Source organism: Oryctolagus cuniculus, chromosome 14, assembly GCF_964237555.1.
Source record: "Oryctolagus cuniculus chromosome 14, mOryCun1.1, whole genome shotgun sequence".
Classification (NCBI taxonomy): Eukaryota; Metazoa; Chordata; class Mammalia; order Lagomorpha; family Leporidae; genus Oryctolagus; species Oryctolagus cuniculus.
Window position 1 is genome coordinate 43551956 of NC_091445.1, and position 27761 is coordinate 43579716.

At 45.0% G+C, this 27761-nt stretch overlaps 1 protein-coding gene across 7 annotated transcripts in view; it reads left to right on the plus strand.

The window, feature by feature from the left end:
- Positions 1–27761, plus strand: part of TRIO (trio Rho guanine nucleotide exchange factor) — a 373294-nt gene that overhangs the window by 284095 nt on the left and 61438 nt on the right. For all 7 annotated transcript variants that reach the window (XM_070056594.1, XM_070056595.1, XM_070056597.1 and 4 more), the window contains one exon: positions 6072–6315. In XM_070056594.1, coding sequence (XP_069912695.1) covers positions 6072–6315 — 244 coding nt within the window. The remainder of the gene's footprint in view (positions 1–6071; positions 6316–27761) is intronic.

Sequence of the window (27761 nt, forward strand, 5' to 3'; positions counted from 1 at the left end):
TAACACATTAGTTTTGGGTCCTTGAAGTAGAACCATCTGCCACCTCATGTTCCATGAATCCTGTCTTCCCTGGTGGAACCAGCCCAGAACTCCCCTCTGCACTTGCTCATTCAAACCAGGTGTTTGCTGTTGTCTGTCAAGGACTGGATGGTCTGGTAACACACAACTCCCTAATAACAGTATACCAGGGTGTGGCGGGTGTGTACTGTTGACCTCTGAAGAGCGAGGGAAGACTATATGGCCCAAGCTGCAGCGGGAGAAATGCCCAGCAATGGGTCTGCTTCATTACTAATGGCAGCCAGTTTCAGGGAAAGCAAGCATGTGGTGTGGTTTCTTCAGAAAACAAGAAAGTAAATTCTCTTCTGTGTGGTTCATGTGCCTGTGATCAGAAAGGAATATTTCCTTCTTTTGGGTAAAACATAGCAGTGATTTATTTTCAAGGAGGGAATGCAGGCAAAGTCTCCTTGGTGTGATCTGGCTAATTATCCATGTGTCTGCGTAATGAGTGTCTCCTTGGTAGCCCTTTTCAGAGGGGCATGCTATGTTCTCTGGCAGAGACACAGCAACGGATGCTGCCAGTGGCCCATGGTCTTATTTTAATGTCATGTTTGTTAGTTGCCACATTAATTTTTTAAAGGCGAAAGCTGAAAGATCTCTTAAAAATCTGTCTTCTGGTGCGAATTTTACAAATGTGAGTGTGAGTCATGGAAATTGAAATTTTTCACAAAATTTGCAATCCTAAAGTAAATGCATGTGGTTAGAAGCCCAGGATAGAAGTCTCTGAAAACTTCCACAAAATATGGATGGAAAGAACAGTGTTTTTTTTTTTTAACTAAATAAGTGAAATATTTGACTGTTTCAATATAGTAATGACATTAGTTCACTGGACATGCAGCTGTTAAGAATTCAACCATACTTAATGATGTGCAGTTATCTGAACTTTTTCTAGTTCAAAGTTTAATTCTTTTTCAAAGACAATGTACAAGTTGAATATCCCTTTTCTGAAATGCTTAGGACCAGATGTGTTTCAAATTTCTGATTTTGGAGGGATTGGGGAAGACTTTCATATACAGAGTGAGATAGCTTAGAGATAGGACCCATGTCTCAATCATGGATCCATTGATCCAAGGATTTCATGTATACCTTATACACAGCCTGCAGGTAATTCCATATCGTATTTCTAATTCACCTTTGATTTGACTGGGACCTGACATGTGAGATCCAGGAGAGGAGTTTTCCTCTCGTAGCATCGTATCAGAGCTCCAAAAGGCTTAGATTTTGGAGTAGTTTGGATTTTGGGATTATTGATGCTCATCCTATAATGATTTGCATTGCTTCCCTGAAATAGTTAATACAGTATTTTTATACAAAAAGAAAAAGATTTTCTTTTACATAGATAGATCTGATTTTTAAGAGGCATTTTGTAGTTAAAAAGTTTAAGATGTTCAAGTGTGTGCACTGAGACGGAATCCACAGGACAGCTTTTCTGTGATCTAGAAAACACCCATTTGGTTCTTCCCTTAATGATAGGTTTCTTACCTATTCTTAGAGGTAAAAATCAGTTGTTTAATTGGGAAGATTTTTTTAATGATAATTTTAACACTGTTTGAAATATTATTCTGGTTCTGGGTTTTCTTATATTCTCAAAAGTCTTTAAAAGAGATTTTTAATATAGTAAATGATTCTTTGTGAGGACAGGATGGATTTCTTTATGCTCTGTCAAGGACACAGATGTTTCCAATATTTTTTGATTACTCTGTAAGGGGCTAGAAAAATGAATGCCAGAAGTAAAGTCTAACTTAATTCTCATTCCCGGACAGCCCCATGCTCCCCTTCCCACCCTTCCCCCATCACAGAGCTGAAAAGTGAGTGAGACTGTGGAGGATAAGGCAAGCAGAGGCTGGGCTGTGAGGGAAACCTGGCAAGGTCGGGCTGGGGGCTCCTCACACTCTGCACAAGCTGTATGAAGGAACTAAGTGGCTGGGCCACAGGCTCCAGAGAAGGGCAGAGTCCTGGGGCCCCTGGGCAAGCGGCACTGTGTGGCCAGTCGTTGCTTGGCACTGGTTCCCTGGAGTGGGAAGGTTCTCCCTCTGTGTTTCAAGGATTTGTCACTTCCACAGCATGGGGCTGTACAAGCATGAGGCTATAGAGGGAGGTTCTTTCCAGCCCACACCTCCACTTTTGCTTTTGTTTGTTTTTAAGTTTATTTAAAAATCAGAGCAACAGAGAAAGAGGGAGAGTGAACCATCTGCCTGGTTCACCACCCATATATCCGCAACAGCCAGGGCTGGCCCATACCGAAACCAGGAGCCTGGAACTTCATCTGGGTCTCTCACATAGATGGTAGGGACCCAAGTACTTGAGCCATCATCTGGTGCCTCCCAAATTGCATATTAGCAGGAAGCTGGATTAGAAGCAGAGGTAGGATTGGATACCAGGCATTTTTTTTAAGATCTATTTATTCATTTATTTGAAAGGCAGAGTTATACAGAGCAGAGGCAGAGAGAGAGACAGAGACAGAGAAAGAGACAGAGACAGAGAAAGAGAAAGAAAGGTCTTCCATCCACTGGTTCACTCCCCAGATGGCTGCAATGGCCAGAGCTGTGTCAATCTGAAGCCAGGAGCTTCTTCTGAGTCTCCCATGCTGGTGCAGAGGCCCAAGGACTTGGGCCATCTTCTACTGCTTTCCCAGGCAATAGCAAAGAACTGGGTAGAAATGAAGCAGCCGGTGCTGCAGCTCACTTGACTAATCCTCGACCTGCGGCGCCGGCACCCTGGGTTCTAGTCCCAGTTGGGGCACCAGGTTCTGTCCCTGTTGCTCCTCTTCCAGTCCAGCGCTCTGCTGTGGCCCGGGAAGGCAGTGGAGGATGGCCCAAGTGCTTGGGCCCTGCACCCGCATGGGAGACCAGGAGGAAGCACCTGGCTCCTGGCTTCGGATCAGCGCAGTGCGCTGGCCATAGTGACCATTTAGGGGGTGAACCAACGGAAGGAAGACCTTTCTCTCTGTCTCTCTGCCTAACTCTGCCTGTCCAAAAAAAAAAAAAAAAAAAAAAGAAAGAAATGAAGCAGCCTGGATCTCAAACCAGCACCTATATGGGATGCCAGCACTGCAGGTGGAGGCTTTACCCACTACACCACAGCGCCGGCTCCCCAGGCATTCTAATATGGGATGCAGTGGTCCCAGTGATTCAACCCACTGGGCCACATCTCTCACCCCTCTACTTTGGACCTTTGAATGTTAGCATCTTTCCTTGTTCATAGAGATCTATGTAAAATTATCATGGTTCCCTACGAGGAAGTTTATATAATTTACAAGGGGATTAAACATTTGTAGAAGTTTTCTTTGTGGCTTTGCAAAAATGCTTCATTTTGTTGACATTAGAGCTTCATTGTGGAAGAGTTTTGTTTTGTTTTCTCTGTGGTTGTCATGTTTCCCCCCCCCCCCCAACTATCTAAACTTTCTCTTTAAAAGTCACCACTTAGATTGGGAGGGTTATGGACAGCACAGACTTGACAGTTCTCAGCATGGCGGGTGGCCCCCGAGCACACTCAGGAGTGGAAGCCATTGGAGCACACCCAGATCTCCCATTCTCTGCATGTGGATTTGTGCCCAGTGGGCTGTCTGGGACAAGGGTGTTCCCAGTGTGAGCCAGTTCTTTCCTCCCCCACCTCAGGGACAATTTCTCCCACTCACCACAAGGATGGTCTCCAGCACTGTGGCAGCCCAGCTGCACCCTCTGTCTTTGTGGGCTGCCTGTGCTGATGCCCTTAGGTGGCTGCACCACCAGGCCTGGCCTAGCTCGAACCCAGGCACAGTCAGAGAGAAGGAGCCATGGTTTAAGTTTTTCAAATGCAAGACCTTCATTACTACAGAAAACCTGTTTTATCTTTTTCACTTAGCAAATGCTTGAGTTCTTACTAGATACCAACACTGTGCAAGGCAGGCTTCAGGGGAATCTAGATTGTCCATCAACTGCTGGTACAAGCTGTGAGCCTACTGTTGGCCCTAGGGTCTTGGTGGTAACAGCTGACCCTGTCCTGTCTTTAGGGTTCAGGTATGGGAAGTTCAAGGAAGTGATACAAACCCATTTTCTGGTGATGAGGGCAAGCAGACACACACACAGAACACATTCACACAAATACAGACACACCCCCGATGTGGCTTATTTCAAAACTGAATATTAGTTGCTGAAAACTGGTTGGTAAGAGACTTTCCAGAGGGATTTTTTTTTTTAAAGATTAATTTATTTATTTGAAAGACAGAGTTACAGGGATGGAGAGGGGAGATCTTCCATCTACTCATTCACTCCCCAAATGGCTACACAGCTGAAGCTTGGCCAATCCAAAGCCAGTAGCCAGGAGTTTCCTCTGGATCTCCCTCATGGATGCGGGAGCCCAAGCACTTAGGCTATCTTCCAGTGCTTTCCTAGGCGCATTAGCAGGGAGCTGGATCTAAAATGGAGCAGCCAGCACTCCAGCCAGCAGACGTATGGGATGCCAGCCCCTCCAGAGGGATTTGATGAAGAGCTTAGAATAAACAGAGTAGGAGCATGGGGGCTCCAGGTATAGGGATAGCGTGGGCCAGGGGCGTTCAGGATCCATCTCAGAAGTGAGAGATGGGTAATTCCAGCTGTCAGCAAATGAGCCCAGGAAGGTGAGGGACACACACCCATGGGAACGTGAGTCCTGTGCTAAGGAGGTTGTGTCTGAGGGTTTTGGAAAGGAGGATGATGTGTCTGGATCACAGGATCTACATCCTAAGGAGTCACCTGGGGCCAGTGCTGTGGCTTAGTGGGTAAAGCTGCCGCCTGCAGTGCCGGCATCCCATATAGGTGCTGGTTTGAGACCCAGCTGTTCCACTTCTGATCCAGCTCTCTACTATGGCCTAGCAGTAAAAGATGGCCCAAATCCTTGGGCCCCTGCACCCGTGTGGGAGTCCCAGAGGAAGCTCCTGGTTCCTGGCTTTGGATCAGCACAGCTCCAGCCGTTGTGGCCATCTGGGGAGTGAACCAGTGGATGGAAGACTGCTATCTCTCTCCCTCTCTCACTCTCTCCCTCTCCCCACCGCCACTGCTTGTGCCCTTACCTCTCTATAATTCTGCCTTTCAAATAATAAATAAATAAATCTTTAAAAAAAAGTAGTCACCTGATGACAGTAGAGTTTAGATGGTTTGGAAGAAGATTGTGGGGTCAGTCAAACCTCTTAGGAGGCCACTGCAGAAACCCAAGTGAACACCTTCGGAAAGCTGCCTGACTGACAGCCCCTGGAGGGGAAGAGTGAGGCTTGTTTAACGGGGGTGTCTTTATGGTGATTCTCTTACTCAAAAGACAAGACCAGAAGAGAACAGGTAGGAGTGGAGGCATATGCAGACATGGAAGTGTAGAAGGTATGCTGCACGTTCGAAATGAGCTATGGCCATGGAGCTTCTGAGTGGTTCATGGAAGGCCCAGTGGGAATTGAGCCCTAGGATGGGGAAATGGGAGTGGCACCAAAGAGAACCCTCAGCAGTGGGGAGGGGGCTTGCTAAGGATGCCAAGATGAGATGGTGCCCTTACCTGGGTTACCAGCCCATGTCGCTCCAACCTCCTGCTCTGGGGGCTGCTACTTTCCTGTTCCAAGTGATACTCAGAGAGACTGAATGCTCCACTAGGGGAGGGCAGTTGGGAGCAGAACTTGAGCTCATTTATCACCAAAGTTCCCAGTCGTCCCCCCAGGTAGCCTTTACACAGAATTTGTTAATGTACCATAGTTGAGAACTAAAGCTACAGCCTTTAGTGAGGAAGATGGAATGTCTCAGGTGCAGAAGGATTTGGAGGCTTACATGAGAAGTTACATCTGATTCCAACGTGAAACCATTATAAAATTGTAGTCACGGGTGAGAACTTGGGCTAGTACAGGGCTCTGCAGTGGATGCATTGAGATACAAAAGGGCAGCACAGCCACAGGGCTCTCACCAGCACAGTGATACCTTGACTGGAAACTGGAATTCCTGGTTTTGCTCACAGCTCCCCTTGGGGTGGGCCACTGGCTCTTGCTCACTGACCTGTTCCTCTTCCTCTGTCCCTCCCAGCTCTCTGGTGGCTGTGAGCTGACAGTGGTGATCCACGACTTCACAGCTTGCAACAGCAACGAGCTGACTATCCGGCGTGGCCAGACTGTGGAGGTCCTGGAGCGGCCGCATGACAAGCCTGACTGGTGCCTGGTGCGAACCACCGACCGGTCCCCTGCAGCAGAAGGCCTGGTCCCCTGTGGCTCTCTGTGCATCGCCCACTCCAGAAGCAGCATGGAGATGGAGGGCATCTTCAACCACAAAGGTAAATCATCAGGGCCCAGGCAGCAAAGCTTGCAGGAAGAGGGTGTTGAGCTGGACCCTGAGAAAGTTGGGGGCCCAGTCAGACTGTTGAAAGAAAGGCTTTTAAAGTGAGATAACTGGGCATTTGAACAAAGCAACATTGGCATTCTCAGGCAGCTGCTTTAGATAATGGTAACTGGAGCAAGACTGCTTCTCCCTGGGTCTGGATGAATCTTCCTATAGAGTGTATATGTTTACCTTTTGTGTTCTCTGTGGCAGCGGTATACAGATGTGGCTTTTGAGCATTTGAAAGACGGTTGGGGTGGGGGTGTTCTGCATGTGGAAAGTATACACCATATGTCAGTGCAAAGAAGAATGCATGGTTACTTCATAGTCTTTATGTGTGAAATACTAATGTATTTCATAGAGTTAAATGTGTTATTAGGATTAATCATAGATTTCTTGCTACTTTTTGAAATATGGCTACTAGAAAGTTTTAAACTACATGTGCAGCTTGCATTCTATTTTTGTTGTACAGTGCATGTTTAATCTTTTATCTTAGTAAAAAGTTAACTTAAGACTTTACAAACTTTTAAGAAATGATCTGCAGCTTCCAGAAGTGCAGAAAGGGTGGAGTGTGTGTTCTGTGAGCCACACAATGTTACCAGATCATCACTGGTCTAGACTTTTGCATAGTGGCCAGTTCTTCCTGGTTTGGGTGCTTGTAGTTTCATTTCCATTCCTGAGAAAACATTTCTATACCGTGCTTTATTTAATTGCTTTTCTATTAGCCTTGGAACATTCTAGTTGCTTCCTTTGTTTATCACCTGTTCATCATGACACGTCCTGGAGGCCATCCCCTAGCTCCATTGGCCCCAGTGACACATGCACAGAACATGGCAACTGCTCAGCTCAGCTCATTAATTATAGGCCCAACCACGTTCCAGGTTTCTGGGCACCCAAATAGGAATTTGTCACCTCAGTAAGCAATGGGAAGAATTAAGCTATTATTTCTCCAGAGATCTGAAGAGAAAGGCAGAGATTTTTCTGATTTTGACCAGAAACTGACGTGTCCACTTTGGTCAAGTTGTCTGTGTGTGAAGAGCATCATTGGACTTCCCCTGTACTCTTAGTTCAGACAGAGACCCATGCTGTGCCGTCTCAGCCCATTGTAGAGCGTTTCCAGAGTTACATCATACAGTTGTCCTTGAGTTTGAGTTGAAAATAAAGCACAACTTTTCCCCTAGAGTTAATCTGTTCTCCAGAGGAGCCCTGGTAAAGCATACTACAAATAACGCTTGTTCTGAAAACTTTCTCTCTGTACAGCCTGTCCTGCAGTGTACTCTTACTTGCTGGTGTTCACAGCTGCTGGCTAACAGAGGAGAAAGAACCAAGCGCTAGTCACAGTTGATTTTTCTCCTGAAAACTTCTGTGGGAGGTTGGGCTCCCACTTTTCTTTGAGTGACAGTTCCATCTTGTGTTCTCTGATTCTCTGACCTGAAAGTCTGTTCCCTGTCCTTCCCAAACCTTCTAGGGCGCTCTCTTCACTGAGGTGCTGTTTCTCTGGTGAGCAAGACTTGAGGGAACCAACAGCCATCAGTGGTTCATTCCAGGGGACCTGGAACTGTCTTCTTTTCCCCCTACTTCCTTAGTTTTGTTTATTTTTCTTGGAATGTAAGGAAGCAGTGAAGATTAGCTGTTCCATTGCAATGTTAGGACCAGGGCGGTAACAGACTATAGGTCGGGGGAGGGAAAATTACCTCTGGGCTCTATGACAAGTCTCTGGCAGAGAATACTGTCCAGGTTCAAGTCCAGGAAATCAGGCAGCATTGAGCAACAAGGGATAAAGATCCTGGAATGGAGCCCAAGCAGACCCTGGGAGCAAGAGGCCTCTGCCACCTTGGGCCCACACCTTCCTCTGCCTGTCTTCCCTCTGTGTGGAAGGGGTGCATGCCCTTTTGATTGTTAATACGTTGGTGTGTGCCAGGCTGTTGGCCATCCACTTGAATCTGCTCATCTAATATCGCATTCTGAACCCCTTGTCATTTTAAGAACATTCTGGGCTTGACAAATGTGACATTGAGCAAATTAACTTGCAGAAGTCAATGTGTATCCTCCTTGTGGCTGGGCCAGACCTTCTCAACAAAGTCAGATCAGCAAGGTGTCTTGCCTTCCACACTTCAAAACATACAAACTTTAAGGCACTGCCGTTACATGTTTGTCTCTTGTCACTTGTTATTAATCTCTAAAGATGTTTTCTTAAATGTCTCTTATTCTTTCTGCTGTGAAAACATAGGAGGAAGGAGCACATTCCTTAGTATCTATGTCCAAAACTTTCTCAGCCTTAGTGCCTCAGTAATTGTTCCATAACTTTCTTGTCTAAACAATTTAAGAATATGTAAATTTTAAATGGAAAAATATACCTATTAAGATCAAATGTGTATTTACTTGCTTGGAAATGTGAAGCTGTTTTAAGGATTTTAATGAGTATAAATACATCAGCCAAGAAGGGCCCAATACTCAGTGTAAGTGGTGCCTAGCCTGCGCTGCTGTTTGTGGCTGTGGGCTGAAGGGCCATGTGCTTGGCATTCATGGCACCAGGTTCCTTTGGTTCAGCCACACAGTGTATCCTAAAGGTGACCTGAAAAGAGAATGAAAATGTAATTTATTTAAAATGAACAAGAAATTTAATTACACAATTTGTTTTTGGGGAGATATTTTTGTGTTTGAAACTAGACTCCACCGTGAACATTGCTCCGTTGAGAAACATCCTCTATTTTGTGGGAAAAGCTCGTTTTAGAAGACTGCTGTCCAAGCCCGGCATCCTTTATAGATAGGCAGCCTTAAGGTCTGATGGCCCCTACTGGTCTCATTCCAGCTGCCATTCCTCTTTCTCACAGCATCTTAGTCGTGACTAAGCAGACACTGCAGTTTGCAACCAGAGCCCGCATTCAGCACCACTCACCACTCGTGCACAGCCAGTCTCATTTGTGTTGTCTTGATACTGTCCATGTGACCTCGCATGCTCTGGGCTTGGGACCCAGGAAGGGATTTGTGGCTGTGCCTCAGTGAGTCTCACGTGCAGCTGAGCTGAGAACCACTGCCCTCCAAGCACTCCCTGGAGAAGAAGCCTTGATTGGCCAGGGAAATGTGTGTCAGGTAATCAGCTCTAATCTCCCAGTAAGCCCCAGAGGATTCACCCTGTCCATGTCTCAGCACGTGAAATCTGCCACGTCGATCTGTCCCAGAGAGTAACCAAAATGTCATAAATGTTGATATTTCTGACATGGCAAATTCAAAGCATCTCCTTTCCATTAAGCCCCTTTATTGGAGTCATTGCTCTCCCCAGCTTCCTTCACATCCCAAAGATGCCGTGCACAGTGGTGTTCATGCACTCAGCTCCAGGGCCATTCAGGAGGAGCTCAGGAGCATGTGCTGGGCAGCAGTGCCTAGAGCTGGTGGTGATTGGAGTTGAAAATATTCAGTAAAAATAGAATGGTGTGTGTCACTCACCAAGGCAAGTCAGAGTCACTTTCTGCAGGGTACACGTCTGGGCGCCAGGCAGGAATCTTCTTAACTGTTAGCTTTTTTACAGTATGATGAGGACCCAGTGTTAGTGGTGGGAGATCCTTTCATAGTGCCTCACCAGCCCCCATGTCTGGCAGACCCCTGAATGTCCTCTCGCTGCCTGCCTGTGTGCGTGGCCTCACGTGTACCACTCAGCAACAGTCTTCTGCTACCCGGAACAGCATATTTGAATGACTTGAGTCTGGAAGGTCACTTGCAGCCCTCACAGAATTGAGGAAGAGAAGACTTTCTGGTGGTAAAGCTGGCGTTTGTGGTGAGAGCTTTAGGAAGGGGCCCTGTCAAGCTGGCAGGGTGTGATTCTCTCGTCAGGAGGCCTGAGTTTGGATTCTGTCTCTGTCTTTGGTGATTGTGCAACCTGGGCCTGAGGTTGGGCAAAAATGGGTGAACTCTGAGCTCTCTGCCATTCTGAGCTTGTATTTCTTAGGAAGCCTCTCAGTGTGCAGTCTAATTCCAAACCTCCCACCTTTCATTGTGTGGTGTCTCAGTGAGACAGCAGGTGGTCTTTTTGCCAGTGCTTTGGTATGTCTAGAAGAAAGCACTCATAGAACTCACCTTTTCTCTAAAAGTTGTTCAGAATGATGGGTTTTCCCCTTTGGGTCTTGGTAGTTCGGTACCTGCATCTTACAGTGAAAGAGTTACAAGCATGGTTTATTTACAGTGATTGAGAACAGAGGACAACATTATGAGAAATAAAACCTCTTGCTTGTTGGTTACTTGAACCAGTAAAGCCAGGGGCTGTAACTCAGCATACTGCACTTACTATGAAACATGTACCAAAATCTAACCCGCACAGGCAAGTGGGGACCCTCAGAGTCAATCTCTTGATTAGGCTGCCTGCAGTCCTCCAAGATAAGAAGGAGGGCTTTTTCCTATGTGTCGCTCCCCCTCTTCGTGGAGGAACGACACAGGACCCTGCGCTGTTCTTTCGTCTGCTCGGCCCTCCCCGGGTTTGCTGCTGGTTCTTCCCGGGTTGGCTACTATCCCTTCCACCTCCGTGGAAGGGCAGTTCCCCCTGGCCACATTCCCCACTTCCGCAGGGGAGCGGCACACCGCCGGCCGGCTCTTCTCGGGGGCTGCACAGGTGTTCCTTCAGCTAGATGTTCCCCATAGATGTTCCAGGTGCATGTTGTCTCTCCTCCTTTATAGTCCTTTTCCACCAATCCCAACTCTGCTACCCACACGCCGAGCACGCTGCTCTCCTCCAATCAGGAGCAGGATCAGCTCCTGCAGGTTATTGGTCAAACTGGAGGCAGCTGTGAAGTTGTTTACTCCTCTCCCAGCGCCATATTGTGGGAGAGCAGATGCATAGAATAAGTCTTAATTCCAGTAACTTAGCCTAGTCCCAGTTGCTCCCCACACCTATGCACCCACCCCTCCCTGACACTCTTTATCCCATCTCACTAGATAAATTTAAAAAATGAAACATTCTAAAAGGAAAATATTTATCCAGAATAACCTTGATCAAGTTACTGAGTGTTTTAACACCAATGCTGACACCAGAAAAACCTGAAAGGGACCATCCCAATGAGATGCACTCCAGCAACAGGCCCTGAACAGGAGGTACTGTAATCAGCTTTTAACAGGGGTAAGGACTTCTGGTCCAGTGCTGAATTTAGAAGTGAGATGCAGGAACCCCAGATCACATAGGTTCTAAGTTGCAGGATTAATGATAGAAGCAAAGAACCTTGTAGAGTGAGCACCGAGAGCTTGGCAACAAACTGAGGAAATGGGCCCTGGAATGGGAACCCCGGGAGAGTATTTCCAGCTGTGGGCTGTGAGCATGGGGGCTCCACAGCAGGACTGGTGTCTGAGCAGAGAGGTAAATGCGAAACATGAGTACAGGTCACTTGTAACCCTACTGTCAGATTGAATGGGGATTGCTTTTGCTTTTTTAACCTAAAAGTCATATGCTTTATATAGATTTGTTCACTGAGTTCATCACTTGGAATTCAGAGACATGGTGATACTATTTACTTCAGGGGTTACTCCTTAGAATCAGCTGTAATTTCCCTAAAATGAATGAATGAACGAGTGAATGAGTCCAGACTCCATGCGTGGAGGTTATGAGCTTCCCCATTTGATTCCAGTGCAGAAACACTGGTATCACTACTATGTGAATACGAAATCCAGAACCTGTTGCTGGGTCATCCCTCCAGGGTAGATGCTTTGCACTCTCTTCTGAGGTCTCCCTGTCTACTGTCGGGACTGTGAGGTCGTAACTCTGCCTGGTTGCTGGTGTCTACCCTCCCTATCACTCCCCTCCAGATGTGGAAAGAGGCCAGGTCTCTCTCCTTAGCCTCTATGTCCCCTACATCCCCATGTCATCCAGATGAGGTCTATAAGTTATGGAAGTGAGGACTCAGGGCCACCAGATGTGTCCCTTCTGATGAACTCTAGCCCAGCCTCACTCCTTGCACCCCCAGCTAACCCCCAACATGGACAGTGCACCAAGACTGTGTCCCTCCTCAGAATACAAGCAGTTACCAAAGGTACTTCACCACCACTTACCCAGTTCCCAGAATGGCATCAGCTCTGCCATTGACAGAGGGATGTCCTCCTTGGAGAGGCAGCCTCACATCTATTCCCAGAACTGCAGAGTCATCCTCTGCCCTTTCCTGGCAGCCAGTTCATCGTGAAGGTGCCCAGCATCAGTGAATTCTCTGAGTTGGGGATGTTGAGTCTGAAATGACACATTGATCCAGGCTGGGCCACCAACGACAGATCAGGTCCCCTCCTCTGATCAGAAGTGGATTGGGCTGCAGAACTGCCTTCTCATGCTTCTATGGGAGCAGCCACTCACGTGTGGCCACTCAGACAGGAATGGGCCCATTCTGAGCAAGGGCACTTCTCATCCCCCCACCCACAAAAGCACCTGGTCTGCAGAAGCCAAGGCACTTCTCTGCCTCTCTAGAAGTCTTTGACCATCTCCCAGTCTGAGGCCTCCAGCAGCTCCCCAGAGTATTTGTTTACTCCTAATGTGGTCTTAGCCTCTCCTGAAGTGACCTGCCCCCCGGGAATCTGCGTCTCCAGCCTCAGAGGAGACGCAGACTGCTGTGACTTTCACGTGACCTGTTAAGTTTTCAAACAGTGTCAGGTATTAAAAAGGCTTTAGTGCCGTTAAAAACTTTGGTTGAATATATCGTAATTCTGATCTAGTTAGACATTTTGCTTCATGCCAAATTGCCACTGTTATCAGGAAACACACCCCAGGCACACTAATGCTTAGACATTTTAAACCCATACCTGCCCACATATTCTTAAAATATATAGATACAATGGAAGATCTCTATATAGAGTTTTGAAAATCAGCTGGGAAAGAGCTGTGTTATTCAGTTTGAACAGCTGCTGATGTAAATCCCTGTGGGAAGAAGGGGAACATGGAGGTGCCCCCAGAATGAAAAACAAAGCTGTTATCCCTCTCCTGAGCACTAAGTGATCGGTCCCAGACCTGTGATTAGGGAACACTTCCTATGGAGCGTATAATTATGGATCCACACAAGTGGGCCATTATCTCTGTTGAATGCTTCGGGTTTGAGGCATTTTCACATTCCGGCTTTACATGAGAGTGTTTATTAAAACAGGAGCAAGCCATGAGCAGGTATTGACACCATCCGTATTAGATCATCACAAAATTATATGTATGGTAGTCATAAACAATGAATGAGAAATTGTCTTCCCACACTTGCTTGAAATGGCCATGACACAGTGATAGGGAAAGCAATAGCAACAGCAGCAGTGCAGGAGCTTACAAGGGTTCCTGGAGTGGGCGCTGCAGAGGGCTCGAAGGCCGGCTGCAGGTGTGGGACCAAGGCGTGACCCTTGCCCCTCACCCTCTGAGGACTGGAGTTTTCATTTCTGACACTTTGTAGATATCAGACCTTGTTAGTCAGACAAACTAGGAATTCCCTTTTAAATGCATTCACTCTAAGTAGCCTTTGTAGGAGCTGAGAAAAATTAATTGCTCTTTAAAATTATTAATCAAAATTAAATCATGAGTCTCTGAGTAACTCACCTGGGGTGAAATTTTTGTGGAAATTTTACCACAGAACTTTAGACAGGAGCATATGCCATGAAATATTTCTGTCAATAATATTTCTACTCAAGTTCTCCATTTTTATTTTAGATGTAGTCAAGGGATACAAATGAGTCCTCCACTCACTTGGAAGTCAGTGGCAAGACCTTGCAAGGGACTGAAGAGGGTGTAGAGAGCTGGCAGTCAGTGACAAGGAGCAGATAGCTACTCTTCCTCCTTGTGCTCTGTGTGGATTCAGGCTGAGCTACCTTAGAATCATGGGAGATCCTTCACAGAATGCACCTTTACACTGTGGTCTGACCAGTGGTACCCGGAATACTTGAGATCGTTCAGTCACTTCACATTCCTAGTTATTCAGGCATTTTCCCAGAACTTGTCTAGTCCAGCATGGGACAGGGGACCCAGAGTGTTTACTGTTTGAAGGCCTTTCAGACATTTTTTGAGAGGACAGCAAGCAGCTCATTTATCTTGTCTGCATTGCAAAGCAGCCTGGAATTCTTTATTATTTTAAACTGTTGGAAATGAAGCTTTGTGTATTTGGTCACATCCCCCTCCACCCCTAAAACCACCCCCTGCCCCTGTTCCTGCATCTGTAGAACTTAGAATTTTCTAGAAGGAAAGAATATTAAAGTTCTGTTCCTAGACACAAATCAATTTCCTATTGACTCAGAATTAGAAGGCCATTTCAGTCTGGGTTATGGAGCAGATTGTTAGCAGTGTGGAAAGGAGGGCACGTTAGGCTGTGGGGCTGCCCTAACAGACTCCCACAGGCTGGGGCTTACATGACAGAAATTCATTCTCTCAGAGTTCTGGGGCCAGAAGTCCAACATCAAGGAGTCCACAGGGCTGATTCCTTGTGAGGCCGCTGTCCTTGACTTGCAACCCAGCCTCCTACAACTTCTATCTAATCATCCCTTTCTGTGCACCCCTGGTATCTGTGTCCAGTTCTCCTAGGAGGACAGGAGTCAGAGTGGATCAGGACCCACTCTATGAGTCTTGTTTTCATTTAATCGCCTCTTTAAAGACCTTATTGCCAAATTCAGTTACATTCTGAGGTGGGAAGGATTGCCCTTCGGCCTAAGAATTAGGGGAGCGGAAAGAGGATGAAGGGGTGGTGAGGCACAGTTCAGCCCCTGACCAAGGAGCTGCTGAACCCTTAAAAAAATGAATGATAGAAAGAGGTAGGATGTGTTGAGGACTTGCAGGTGCCAACACTATGGCTGCTTTTTACTTCTTTTCATCCTCAGGAAACCCACATAGCCGTGTGTGTGTGTGTGTGTGTGTTCACCAGCATCATCACCATCAGTAACCTTACTACGCCTAGCAGGGAATGTGAAATGAAGTTTTACGAGCAGCCATCAACCTCCAAACCTCCAGGCTCCAATTCTGCCCACAGTGCTTTGCTGCAGGGAGGAACCTGGGAGCTGTATAGACAAGCTCAGTTACCCCAGGCCTGAGGTTGCTATAGAGGAGCTGATTATAGAAACTGGAGTCCAAAGTCCACTACACTGCAGACCCACTGCCCCTCTGTGGCCCTCCAACAGCCTCCTCTAGGAACAGGAACAATGTATAGCTCTCTGCCTTGAAAAAGGATATGTTATGATCATCCCAAATGCTTTCCACTGCCTGAAAAGGTCTTCCTTTTAAAAAAATATTTATTTTTATTTGAAAGAGATTTTGGTTCACTCCCCACATGGCCTCAAAGGCCAAAGCTGGGCTATGCCAAAGTCAGGAGCCAGGAGCTTCTTCTGGGTATCCATGTAGGTGGCAAGGACTCAAGTACTTAGGCCATCTTCTGCTGCTTTTCTCAGGCCATTAGCTGGAAACTGAGTAGGAAGTGGAGCAGCCAGGACACAAACCAGCACCCTTTATGGGATGCTGGCACCAGGGGCAAAGACTTTACCCACTATGCCACAGTGCCCCCCCCCCCAGCCCCCAATTCCAAAGAGGTCCTCTTACTGCAAATCTGTCTTTCCTTCTCTTTGGGTAGTGTCTCTACCCCACTCTCCCCCACGCCACCCCCTGCCATCCCACCCCAGTGATTCACAGTACTTCCCTGGCAGTGGGCTTGTGAGTAAATGAATGGGAGAAGCCACTCACAAAGTAGTAACCTTTTTGTAGGAATCAAAAAGGTTTTTGCTCCAAAACTCCTATCTGCCTCTTTTCCCAAAATCAAAATCAGCTGCTTGGTCCTTCTTGAAAGAGCTGAGAAATTAAACTTCCTGTTAGGTCTCCCCTACCCCCATCCCCAGGGAATGTGTGGCCTGCCTCTGGTCACTCAATGAAGTTTCACAGAATTAGGACATCACAAGCACATAAGCACATATTGGCTACCCAGGGTTGGCCACACTGCTCTGATTTTTGGAATACTATTGTTTGTGTTATTTTTTTAGAGAGAATACAATTTGTGAGGTGACTGTCTCATATTGCAATTCAGCAACTAATCCACAATGCTGATGCAAACAGAGAATGTCACATCTGAGTTACAGTGAGATGTAAAAAAGAAGTATCTGAATGTTTGTTTTGTTAAAAAGAAAAATGCACATAGTTTGTGAACAGATAGTAAATAAAGCCATGAAAAGGAGCCTATCGAATTCTTGGCACCCAAATGAAGTGTTTGAGTCCCTCCATAAAGGTGCTTTTGTGGGGTGACAACTGCTAGAAAGCAGCAGGAACTCACGTGCTGAATGGAGCTCTGAGAAGCAGGGGTTTCGTCATCCTGTCCCTCCAGAGCAGGAGGAATTATCTGCAGGGTAGAGAAACTGGAGAAAACTTCATCCGAACAGGAGTATCTTTGTGCAAGGAACATGAGAGACTCCACCGTGATGGCGCAGCTGTGCCCCGGCCAGCACTGTGGACATATTGTGCAGGGCGGAAACGCACCGGGGAAAAAGAGGGCAGGAGGCAGTGAAAGGAAACCAGTCCAGGATTGACACTTTCCTGGAAGGGAGTTATCTTTCAAAGGCCAGCAAGTCCCAGCCACTGCACTGGGTGCTCCTTTTGATAACTGCAGTTTGATGACTGACTGGAAGGCAGAAACCTGGAAATACAGCAGTATAATTGTTAACGTGTTCAGGTCACAAGAAAACATAAGCTGGTTTGCTTTTTAGAGGAAATTATAGTTACATCATTATAGTTATATCATCCCAACAGTTATATCATTCAAGATCTAATCTCAGACATTGTGTTAGGTTGTTTCATATACTGGAACTTTTGCTTTCAATTTTGGAGGTCTTCTTTTTTTAAAAATATTTATTTATTTGAAAGGCAGAGTTACAGAGAGTGGGAGAGATCTTCTGTCTGCTGGTTCACTCCTTAAATGGCAGCAACTGCCAGCGCAGGGCAATACAGGACCAAGCCGAAGCCAGGATACTGGAAATCCATCCTGGTCTCCCACTCGGGTAGCAGGAAATCCAAGTACCTGGGCCATCTTCCACTGCTTTCCCAGGTGCATGAGCAGGTAGCTGTATTGGAAGGAGAGCAGCTGGGACTCAAACCGGGACTCATATGGGAATGCTGGTGACAAAGGTGGCAGCTTAACCTGCTGCACCACAATGTGGCCCCTGGAGGTCTTTCCATCCTACCTTAACTGTGTGATTATGAATATGTTTCTTCTTCAAAAAGCAGTATATAAGTGGGAAGATCAGATCCTGTAGCTCATCTTAGTTTTAGCTCTCTTTTAAGTATAGTTCCAGTTCTCATTTTGAAAGCACCATGTGGATTTTGAGCCCTTTTACTGTTTCCTATTTTAAGACCTCTTTTGGAAACCATGATAATGTCTCATTTATTTATGGGCAGATTAATAATGGTTAAAATGGAGCTTGAATAATAGTTGGAATGGTGCTTGAATACCAAAGTCCTAATTTTAATTTTTAAAATATTGGGGCCAGCATTGTGGCATAACAGGTTAAGTTGCCACCTGTAAAGCCAGCATCCAATATGGGTACCAGTTTGAGTCCCGGCTGCTGCCTGCTAATATGCCTGGGAAAGCAGCAGAGGGTGGCCCAAGGGCTTGGGCCCCTGCACTCATGTGAGAGACCCAGAATAAGCTTAAGGCTCCTGGCTTTGTCCTGGCCCAGCCTAGACTGTTGTGGCCATTTGAAGAGTGAACCAGCAGATGATGAAATCTCTCTCTCTCTCTCTCTTTTACTCTTTCAAATAAGTAAAATAAGTCTTTAAAAAAAAAATCTGACTTAAAAAAATTGAGAGAGAGACAGACAGCTCCCATCTGCTGGTCACTCCGCGGATGTCTGTAATAGTCATGTCAGGGCTAAGGCAGAAGCTGGAACTAAGAACTCAGTGTAGGTCTCTCACACAGATGGCAGGGATTCAACCTCCTGAGCCATCTCTGCTGCTGCCACATTAGCAGGAAGCTAGAATCAGGGGCATAGCCAGGACTGAAACCCATTTGCTCTGACACAGGATGTGGGTATCTTTTTTTTTTTTTTTTTGGTGACAGGCAGAGTGGACAGTGAGAGAGAGAGAGAAAGGTCTTCCTTTGCCGTTGGTTCACCCCCCAGTGGCCGCTGCAGCCAGCACACCGCGATGATCCGAAGCCAGGAGCCAGGTGCTTCCTCCTGGTCTCCCATGTGGGTGCAGGGCCCAATCACTTGGGCCATCCTCCACTATACTCCCTGGCCACAGCAGAGAGCTGGACTGGAAGAGGAGCAACCGGGACAGAATCTGGTGCCCCGACCGGGACTAGAACCCGGTGTGCCGGCACCGCAGGTGGAGGATTAGCCTATTGAGCCACGGCGCTGGCCAAATGTCCATCCTTGAAGTCTTAGTTTTAAATATTCAAGGAATAAATATCACAAGAGAAGTTTATATGAGAAAAAATGAAACTTTATGCCATTGATTTTAACCATGACCATTTGAGTTTCTTTTTGACTAATCTAAGCAAAACTGTCTTTATTTTCAAAAACTTTTTATTTTGAAACGACTTTTGGCTTACAAAAATGTTGGAAAAGTAGCACAGAGAATTTCAGTGCACTGTGTAGCTGGCTCCCCAATAGTAGCATCTCAGTTAACCACAGTAAAATGTTCACAGCAGACCAGAGATCCTGACACAATGCTGTTAACTAAGCCCTAGGCCTTATCTCTGGCTTTTGTGCTCATGTCCTCTTTCTGGCTCAGTATCCAATCCTCTAATTAGTGGTAGTACTCAACGGTGTTTTTTTGTTTTTTATGACCTTGCTGCTTTTTAGATATACTGGTTCTTTTTGTTATGGGATATTCCCCAATTTGAATTTGATGTTTTCTCATATTTGGCATATGCATTTTGAGGAAGAACACAACTCAGGTACTTCTCAGTGCATTGCATCAGGGGGCACAGGAAGGGGCCACTATGTCTTTTTGCTGGAGGGTTGACCTTGATATTTGGTTAAAGTAGTGTGTAGTATTTCTCCACTGTAATGTTTTTGGTTGTCTTTTTACAATTAATAAATGCCTTGTGGAAAGATATTTTTAAACAATGCTAGTATTCCATTTCACATCATATTTTCCCATACTAATTTTAGCATCTCTCCATAGTTCTTGCTGCAACAGTTATTACTGTATTATTTGCTTAATAGTATTTTATAATTTTGTCATTCTTTATAAATTTATCAGTTGAAATTAATCTGTAAGGGAGTTATCCCTCTGCCTCAGTTTTTAAATTTATTAAATTATATCAGTTGGAGACATGCATATTTATTTTACTCCATGGTTCATAATCTAATGTTGTCAGTATTATTGATGTTATCATCATCATCAATATTTTGCTCAACTTGTTCCAGCTTTGGCCATTAGGAGCTGTTGATCTGCTTCCCTCATTTTTTGAGCAATCCCTTTTCTGATGCTGCAAGATGTGACAGGCTCATCTGTGTTTTTCCTACCACAGCACAAAATTCCACTATTTCTCTAAGAAGCCGTTCTGGTTCTGTTTATCATAGAATGATTTTAAAAAATAAGACCTTTGCGCTAGATGTGATCACTGTGTGGTCCCAGACTTGGACACCCCCAGCAGACATGTATGTGTTCCCACCCATGTGCATAAACATCTACTCTTCTACTCTGTCTCCCTCCTCCCCTCTCTGCCTCTATTTGTCCCTGTGAGTATTTGTATTCATGTAGATAAAAGTTCATACCACTCTGGAACATCCAACTGGAATCACCCTGCAAAGGGTTCATTCTAAACTTCCTCCTTATTTGTAACCTTTTGTTGACAGTGAGACAACTGGATCTCATTATCCAAAGTATTCTTATTTGTTCAATCATAGTCTAAAAGTTTTTTTTCTCCTAGTTAGAAATTTAATGTTTTCTTTATTAATTATGACTTTAAAACTCAACACCACCTAGTCTCACTAGAGTAGTTTCAGAATTGCTAACCTATACTCTCATGAGGAGCAAATTTACAATTCTTTTTGTGTTTGACTTTATAGTATACACAAAGGTACTTCCAAAATTTCATGAAAAAAATGGAATTAAAAGATGAGTTTGTTTTGGTCCCAAAAAAAGCCTCGAAAACCATGCATAATTTTTTCATAGTACATGTTCTCCATTAACTTTTTTGAAAACCCTTCATAGAATAAAAGTGTCACTTTTCAAAGCCATTTCTTCCTTATCTACTTCAATGTGGATCTGTTTCTCAGCTACGTTCATTTGCTACTGCATCTGTATTCCATTTTGAGCACACACATATCACACAGTTTGTTAGGGCTACCATAACAAAGCACTACACAATACCTGGCTTAAACAACAGAAATGTATTTTCTTACAAAAATAATAAATAAATAAAATAATAAATAAATATCTGTTTTCTGGAGACTACTAGTTAAAGCTGAAGGTCTTGGCAGGTTTGGTCTCTTCTTAGGCCTCTCTCCATGGTTTGCAGTTGGCCGTCTTCTCTCTTTGTCTCCACATGGCCCTTCCTCTGTGTGTCCTAGTCTCCTCCTCTTATAAGGATCCCAGCCATCTTGGATTAGAGCCCACCCTAATGACCTTGTTGTTACTTAATGACTTCTTTGAAGACCCTGCCTCCAAATACAGTCATGCTCTGAGGTCCTGAGGGATTGGAACTTCAACATAGGAATTGGAGAGATACAATTCAAGCTGTAACTTCCCATATCCTGGTTGATTTTAATATTTATTTTGAGAGTCTGTAGAATATAAACATGATTCTAAGAGTTGACATCCAGTTTTCTTAATACAGATATTTACTAACTTAATCCCATTGTAAGTTGAAAATGTCATACTTTTAAAATGTACTTAATATACCCAGTCTACTCCCAAACATCAATTCAGTCTGTCTTACCTTAAACATACAAAGAATACTTAATATTAGCCTAGAGTTGGGGCTAAATAATGTAACACTTATTTTAAAATAAAGTATTAAATACTTCACAATTTATTGAATACTGAAAGTAAAAAATGATGGTTGCATAGGTATACTTTGGCACCATCATAAAGTCAAGAAATCTCAGTTGAACGATCTTAAGTCAGGGATGATTGTACTGATATTTGTATCTTCCCAGCCTCTCATAATTTTGGTCCATATAGGCAAACACTGTGTCCTCAAAGCTCTGTCTTAGTGGGTTTTCTCTTCTCTTTGTGACATTTTTAATTATATGTCCAGCCATCAAATTAGAATGTCAAAAACTTTTCAAAAATACCAAGCAAGAGAATTTGTTCTCTTTCACAAACTCTACTTTTTAATTTCTATTTTACATAACTCCTATTCTGCCAAGTGCCAAAAATGTTTGCTTGAGCCTATCTCATGTAATTAGTTTTCATTTCTGTCTGCTTTCTTTGCAGAACTCAGCACTATCTGTTCTGATCTGGTCTCACTGTTCTATTCCTTTTCTAGGTTATGGTCACATTGTCGTCATTTCCTGACCACCCTTCCTACTTGATAATGTGCTCACACTGCAAGTGGACGCACTGCAGACAGAATGAGATTATAGACTCTAAGCTTTCACCTCGTTCTACCTCAAGGCCCTCAATAACTTCTCCATTCCTTCCCAGTCACATCACATAGTCACCTCTTCTAAAACTTGCTCCCAGTTAACTGGAGTCGACCCTACTCTGTTCTCCCTGCTGAGGTTACCCAGGATACTGCTGTGTCTCCTTTCCTGAATTCGGTCTGTTTAGGTGCTTAGAGCAAGTTAGTAGCCGTGCCACCATGAGAGAAATAAGCCTTGGAGCCCAAAACCTGCCTCCAGGTGGCTTTTGCCAATTGTGTTGGACTACTTTCCTTACCCATCCCTTTCATGTACTAACTGTGGCATTGCTTCTGGCTCCATGTTTCTCAGTCAAGTAGATTAGGTCTCGCTCTTCAAGGTAGGGTCGTGTGGCAACTTTAACTGGTGAAGTGTATCTTGTCTTCTGCTGCATAAAGTGCCATGCCATATGTGAACCACTCTGCAGCCTCCAACTTCTATGCACAGGAGAAAGGAAGTGAAGAGAAAAGTGCATTCTTTCACTACCTCATTTCTTACATGCTGAATCCTTCTGACAGATGTGAACTTGAAACTCCAAGTGGTCAGTCACTGGGGAAATTTCCTATACATCATTATCCAGAATCATTTCTTTCATTTTTATGCTTAAGCCCATCCTCTTTCATAGAGAACTTACACTACATATAAAATGATTAATTTCCCTGACAGCTCATTTTTTATTTTTAATTAATGCCTCTTGTTTGGCAGTCTGTATTTTTGGACAGCGACAAAGTAAATGATTTAATAAAGGTTGTCATAAATGAAACCTTAGAATGTCAATTAAGCTGATTTCCTTTAGGTCATAATTTGTAGTGTGTTTTGCCAACAAAAGAGGAGGTTATTTATTTGGTAATAAAGTTTTCTTTTCTTGTATAAAAAGTGCTCTGTGCTGAATTCTGCCTCTTCCATGGTCCTGGCATAAGTACACCATCTGGCTCTGTCATGGGACCATTTATAGGGAAAACAGCCTTATGCTTTACTTTTGGTCTTTTAAGAATATGAGGCCTAATGTGGGCCCATAAATGCCAAATCCCATCTTGTGGCAGCTTGTGGTCGAAAAGTATTACAGTATCTGAGACAGTTTTCTGGGAGAGCCCTGGATATATCATCTTGTGTTTTATAACTATTCGTTGTCTTAAATGCACAGGGAACTGAAAGTCCATGATGTTTTCACATTCTTTTTCCTTGGAGAATTTTTAAAATTTTCTTTGTGCCAAATGCAAGGAGTGGGTAGGAACCAAAATTTAACCCTTTTTTAACTGAGAAAGTTAAAAGGAGAACATTCTTTTTAGTACAGCAATAGAACAAATAAACAAAAGGCTAGGTAAAGCAGACATGAGAGGAATTGTTAATATAAAGAATTCATGAAGACAGGGCATGAAGTTAAGTGCAGGGGTCAGCAAATAAACACACCCCCAAAAAATGTTTAAGAATCCAAGGGCTGGGCCGGCGCCGTGGCTCAATAGGCTAATCCTCCACCTTGCGGCGCCGGCACACCGGGTTCTAGTCCCGGTCGGGGCGCCGGATTCTGTCCCGGTTGCCCCTCTTCCAGGCCAGCTCTCTGCTATGGCCAGGGAGTGCAGTGGAGGATGGCCCAGGTGCTTGGGCCCTGCACCCCATGGGAGACCAGGAAAAGCACCTGGATCCTGGCTCCTGCCATCGGATCAGCGCGGTGCGCCGGCTGCAGCGGCGGCCATTGGAGGGTGAACCAACGGCAAAGGAAGACCTTTCTTTCTCTGTCTCTCTCTCTCACTGTCCACTCTGCCTGTCAAAAAAAAAAAAAAAAAAAAAAAAAGAATCCAAGGGCCGCACTGTGGTGTTAGATGTGTGGAGAACGTTCCAGGTGACACCAGGGCAAGAGCAGGGCCATCAGAGTGCAGCGCAGAGATGCGCTTGGAGACTTAGTGAGGGATGGCAGGCTCACGCAGCCTGGAAACTGAGAAGTTGGGGTTTCTGTGTGAGCCTCACGCAGTGGCTCTTCTCCATGGAAACCATCGTGAAACAAGGCAGAGAACACAAGGAAGCTTTCAAATTGAGAGAATTTGTAGAAACCGAGAAAAGTACTGTGTTTTTGAAGCAGACAAAAATGAGCTTCTATGATACACTTTACTAACAACTCCCTTCCAGATCACATGGAAGTGTACTTCTTTTTGCTTGTGTGGCTCTCCCTGAGAGCAGAAAAGAAGGTATGTTTTTAATAAGTGAGGAGTGGCGTTGTAGCACAGTGATGTAACCAGTTGGCTCTCAGAGCACCATTGCCTTCCTCTTTTTTATCATGTCCCATCAGGAGGCACTGTCTCTGAGAGGGCCCCCCTCCAGATGTACACAAAGCCTGAGTCCCTGAAGCTGCCCCGAAAGCCTAGTGTGGGGAGGGCATCTGCCTGTCACTTCACATCTCACTGAGTAAGGAAATCGCAGCTCTGGCTCGTGCAGGAGAGGAGAGACATCTGGTTTCCAGGGAGCCTCAAGAATTTCCTTGAGCTCCAATTAGAGTCAGTGTGGTAAAATGTAATTCTCCACGTCTGGATATTCCCACATGTGAAACCCAACTGCGCACAGAGCTCAGAGCAGAGGGAGAGGAGGAGATTGGCTGCTCAGCTCTGCTGGCGCTGGCAGAGCTGCACGACTCCGTCTTTGTGCCTGTCCCTGTGGTGTTCCCAGTCTGTGGCTGCCTGTTTACTGAGCTGTTCTCTGGTTGTGCCACCAAGTGAGCAGCTCTGGCTGCCGTGTAGGGAGGAGTAGCATCGGCGATCTGAGCCATTACCCTTCGGTCAGCTCCCTACTCACCATGCCGAACGGAATTAAGCCTATCGACTCCCTGGACCCGCTTTCTTCTGTCAGCTCAGCCTACTGCAGCGGCGGGCAGACAGGCACCTGCAAGTACTGGATCCTCGACCTAGGTACATGGCTCGCGCTGAGCTTCTTGTTCTGCTTCTGTGCTTTCAGGTGCCCACCGCATGATTGACATGGGCTTTAAACCAAAACTGTTTGGTGCTTTGAGGTTGAAGTGTGTTGCATGCTGACTACCTGAATGTGAGAGGGAAACTGAGAGCAGTGCTCCCTGCTCAGCTGCGGGATGTGGAGGAGCAGCTTTCCTATCTGGCCACTGCATCTGATTAGCCCTAGTTTCTGGTAGATTGAGTATAAAGAGCCTGAAGTGATCTGTGCTGTCAGTTGCATTCTTACCACTTTACGTGATTTGAGGCCTATTTCAGGTTTAATTTTTTGTTGGGGGCTTTTCAGATTACCTGAGAAAATGGCAGTGTCACGGCATCAATAATGCAGGTTGTCTGGTTCGTTTTCCAAAGATAAGAGAATATGAAGACAGATGGGGCAGAAGGGTTTTTCCAGCATCACTGTTGTACTTCTAGGAGCATATGTGCAGACTCTGACTGTATATACAAAACCAGTGGAAAAGAAAGGGAAATGTGATTCCTGCAAAGGCTGTACTTTGATGAAAATGCAACAGGATGCAAAAGAACCAAAATACAGGAAGAGCTGGGTCTGAGGCTCCCCTTAGGTCTCTGCCTGTGTTGCACTAGGTGTGGCCAGCTTTCTGTCAGGAACCTTTGACATCTGTCCAGACCATGGCAGCTAGTAAAATGCATTTCTCACAGGCCTTACCTGCAGACCAGCAGGGATGGTTTCTAGCAGAATTTCAGCCCTGACCTGGTTCACATTTGTAATGTTTGCCCTCACTTTCTTGCCAACTGCTGTTCATCATATACACTTCAGAAGTGGGCAGTGAGACATGGAGAGCCAGGAGGAGCTGGGGAGGTAGGGGAACGGGGGTGTTCAGGCACTTCCAGTCCATGGTGAACTCCACTGTGGTTGGGATGGAGAGACCCACTGGAGAAAATTGTGTTCAGCGTCTCAGGGGCAAGTGGCCCTGCTCCCTCTATGTGTTGCAAAGAACACCAAAGAAAAAAAATTATCTTTGAATCATGGGCCCTTCAGAAGGTAAGTGTTGGCTGTGTGGATATTGAATTTGTTGTTAAACAACAGTTTTCAATAATATTCCTCATATTTTTGTTCACAAAACTATCAAAACATTTTTAAATGTCACTGTTCATAGGTTTTAAAGTCATATTTATGTTAATTGTTCTAGAATTGTCTTGTGAGAAGTGTGCCCAAGCTGGGTAGGTGCATCAGGGCTTCTGGGCACTAGGAATTCCTGAACTGGGCCAGTTAGGGTAGAGGAGGCCTAAGATTTCTTCATTGGAAATAATTTCTGTGCGGTGGAAAGAACAGTTGGTAACATCAAAAGTCTGCTTTAGAGTATCAGCCAATAGCCAGCTCTGGGTCTCAAGTACATCACCTACTCTGACTGAACTTTGTCTGCAGAATGGGAGTAGTAATAGTGCACCCTTCCTGAGTGTCATAAGCATCCCCAAAGTTTACACCAAGTTGTTGTAGTGAGCAATTTTGCTAAGGAATGAGGGATCTTAAGATATTTAGAAGACATGAAATGTTGAGCACAAGGAGCATTTTAGCTATTTTGGAATACTTCTGAGGGAACATTACCTTAAACTTGCTTTATTGGAGGAAAATTGTGCTGTTAGGTATTAATGTTCTCTAAATATGTCCTCCCCCCCCCCCCCCCCGGTAGTTCTCTGTTAGGAAACTAATGTTCTTCAAAGTGCCACCACAAAATTTTTAAGCGAACACAGATTTGCAAAGAGATGGATTACCCGTGCAATTTCAGGGAGAGAGCCATTATCACTTTACAGTTAAAGACCGATGAAAGAAAAACTAGTTAGGTGGGGATTCTTTTGTTGTGTGAGTATGAGTGTGTGTGTGTGTGTGTGTGTGTGTGTGTGCGTCCACACGCGTGCTCATGTACAGAAAACTGAGTGTCCATCCCTTTCTGAACCTTATAGTAATTCCAAGATAATTTCCTGAATACTGTATTGGAGTGACAGTTTAATATACTCTGATTCCACCTATTTAATTGATAATGGGGAAATACACACACACACACAAATACACACACATCAGACTTGAAAAGGAAAAATGATTTGGGTAATATCCAACAAATAAATCTCAAAGTCACTTTACAATGCTCATCAGATCAAATAGTGACTACAAAAACTTTTTTTATGCCTGCAAACAATCCAGGCCTTCATTTATTGGAGCGCTTTGGGTAAAAGCTGTTTTTCGGCTTCCTGGCCTGTTCAGTGGGGCATCTGCCTTTCCAAAAACTGAACCAGTCTTGCTTGGAGCAATGTGCATGCAAGCCTGTCTTACTTGCTGACATTGCCATCATCAAAACCTGCTCAGCCATAATCCAGGAGAGTTTCCTTGCACATTAATTTTCAGGAAAAGAACTCCAGAGAAGGCAAGGTCAAGAAAAACTATAAATTATCTTTCATGAAGGTTCCAGTGGGAGAGGCTGGTTGCACTGATAAGATAGTGGAGCTATTGAATTGGGTCTCGTTCTGAAGTAAGCACAGCCTTTCTAGGACTGATGAAATCCAAAGTGCTGTCCATGTTCCCTGACTTACACTAAGGAAAAATGAAGTAGAGTGACCCTCATTAACACTGAACAGATCCATAGTCACAGTGAACTGTGTGCTTTAGAATTCTTGAATTCTCTCCAAGCCTTCTTTGTTTTTGCTTTTTGCTGTTGGGAGGGTGGATTCTCACCAATGCAGTTTCCATTTTTATACATTAAAGGAAAGGAAAACTCCCAAAAACTAAATACAGGTATGGGATAAAGACCATTCTTTGCTGACTCATGTTATGTGGACCTGTTCTGAAAGCATCCAAGGACATTGATGTCCCTAATCACATTAAGGATGTCATTGCCTACTATGTCAGGTTTCGTATGAATGAACAAAAACCACAGAACTCATCATGGTACTGTGTTGT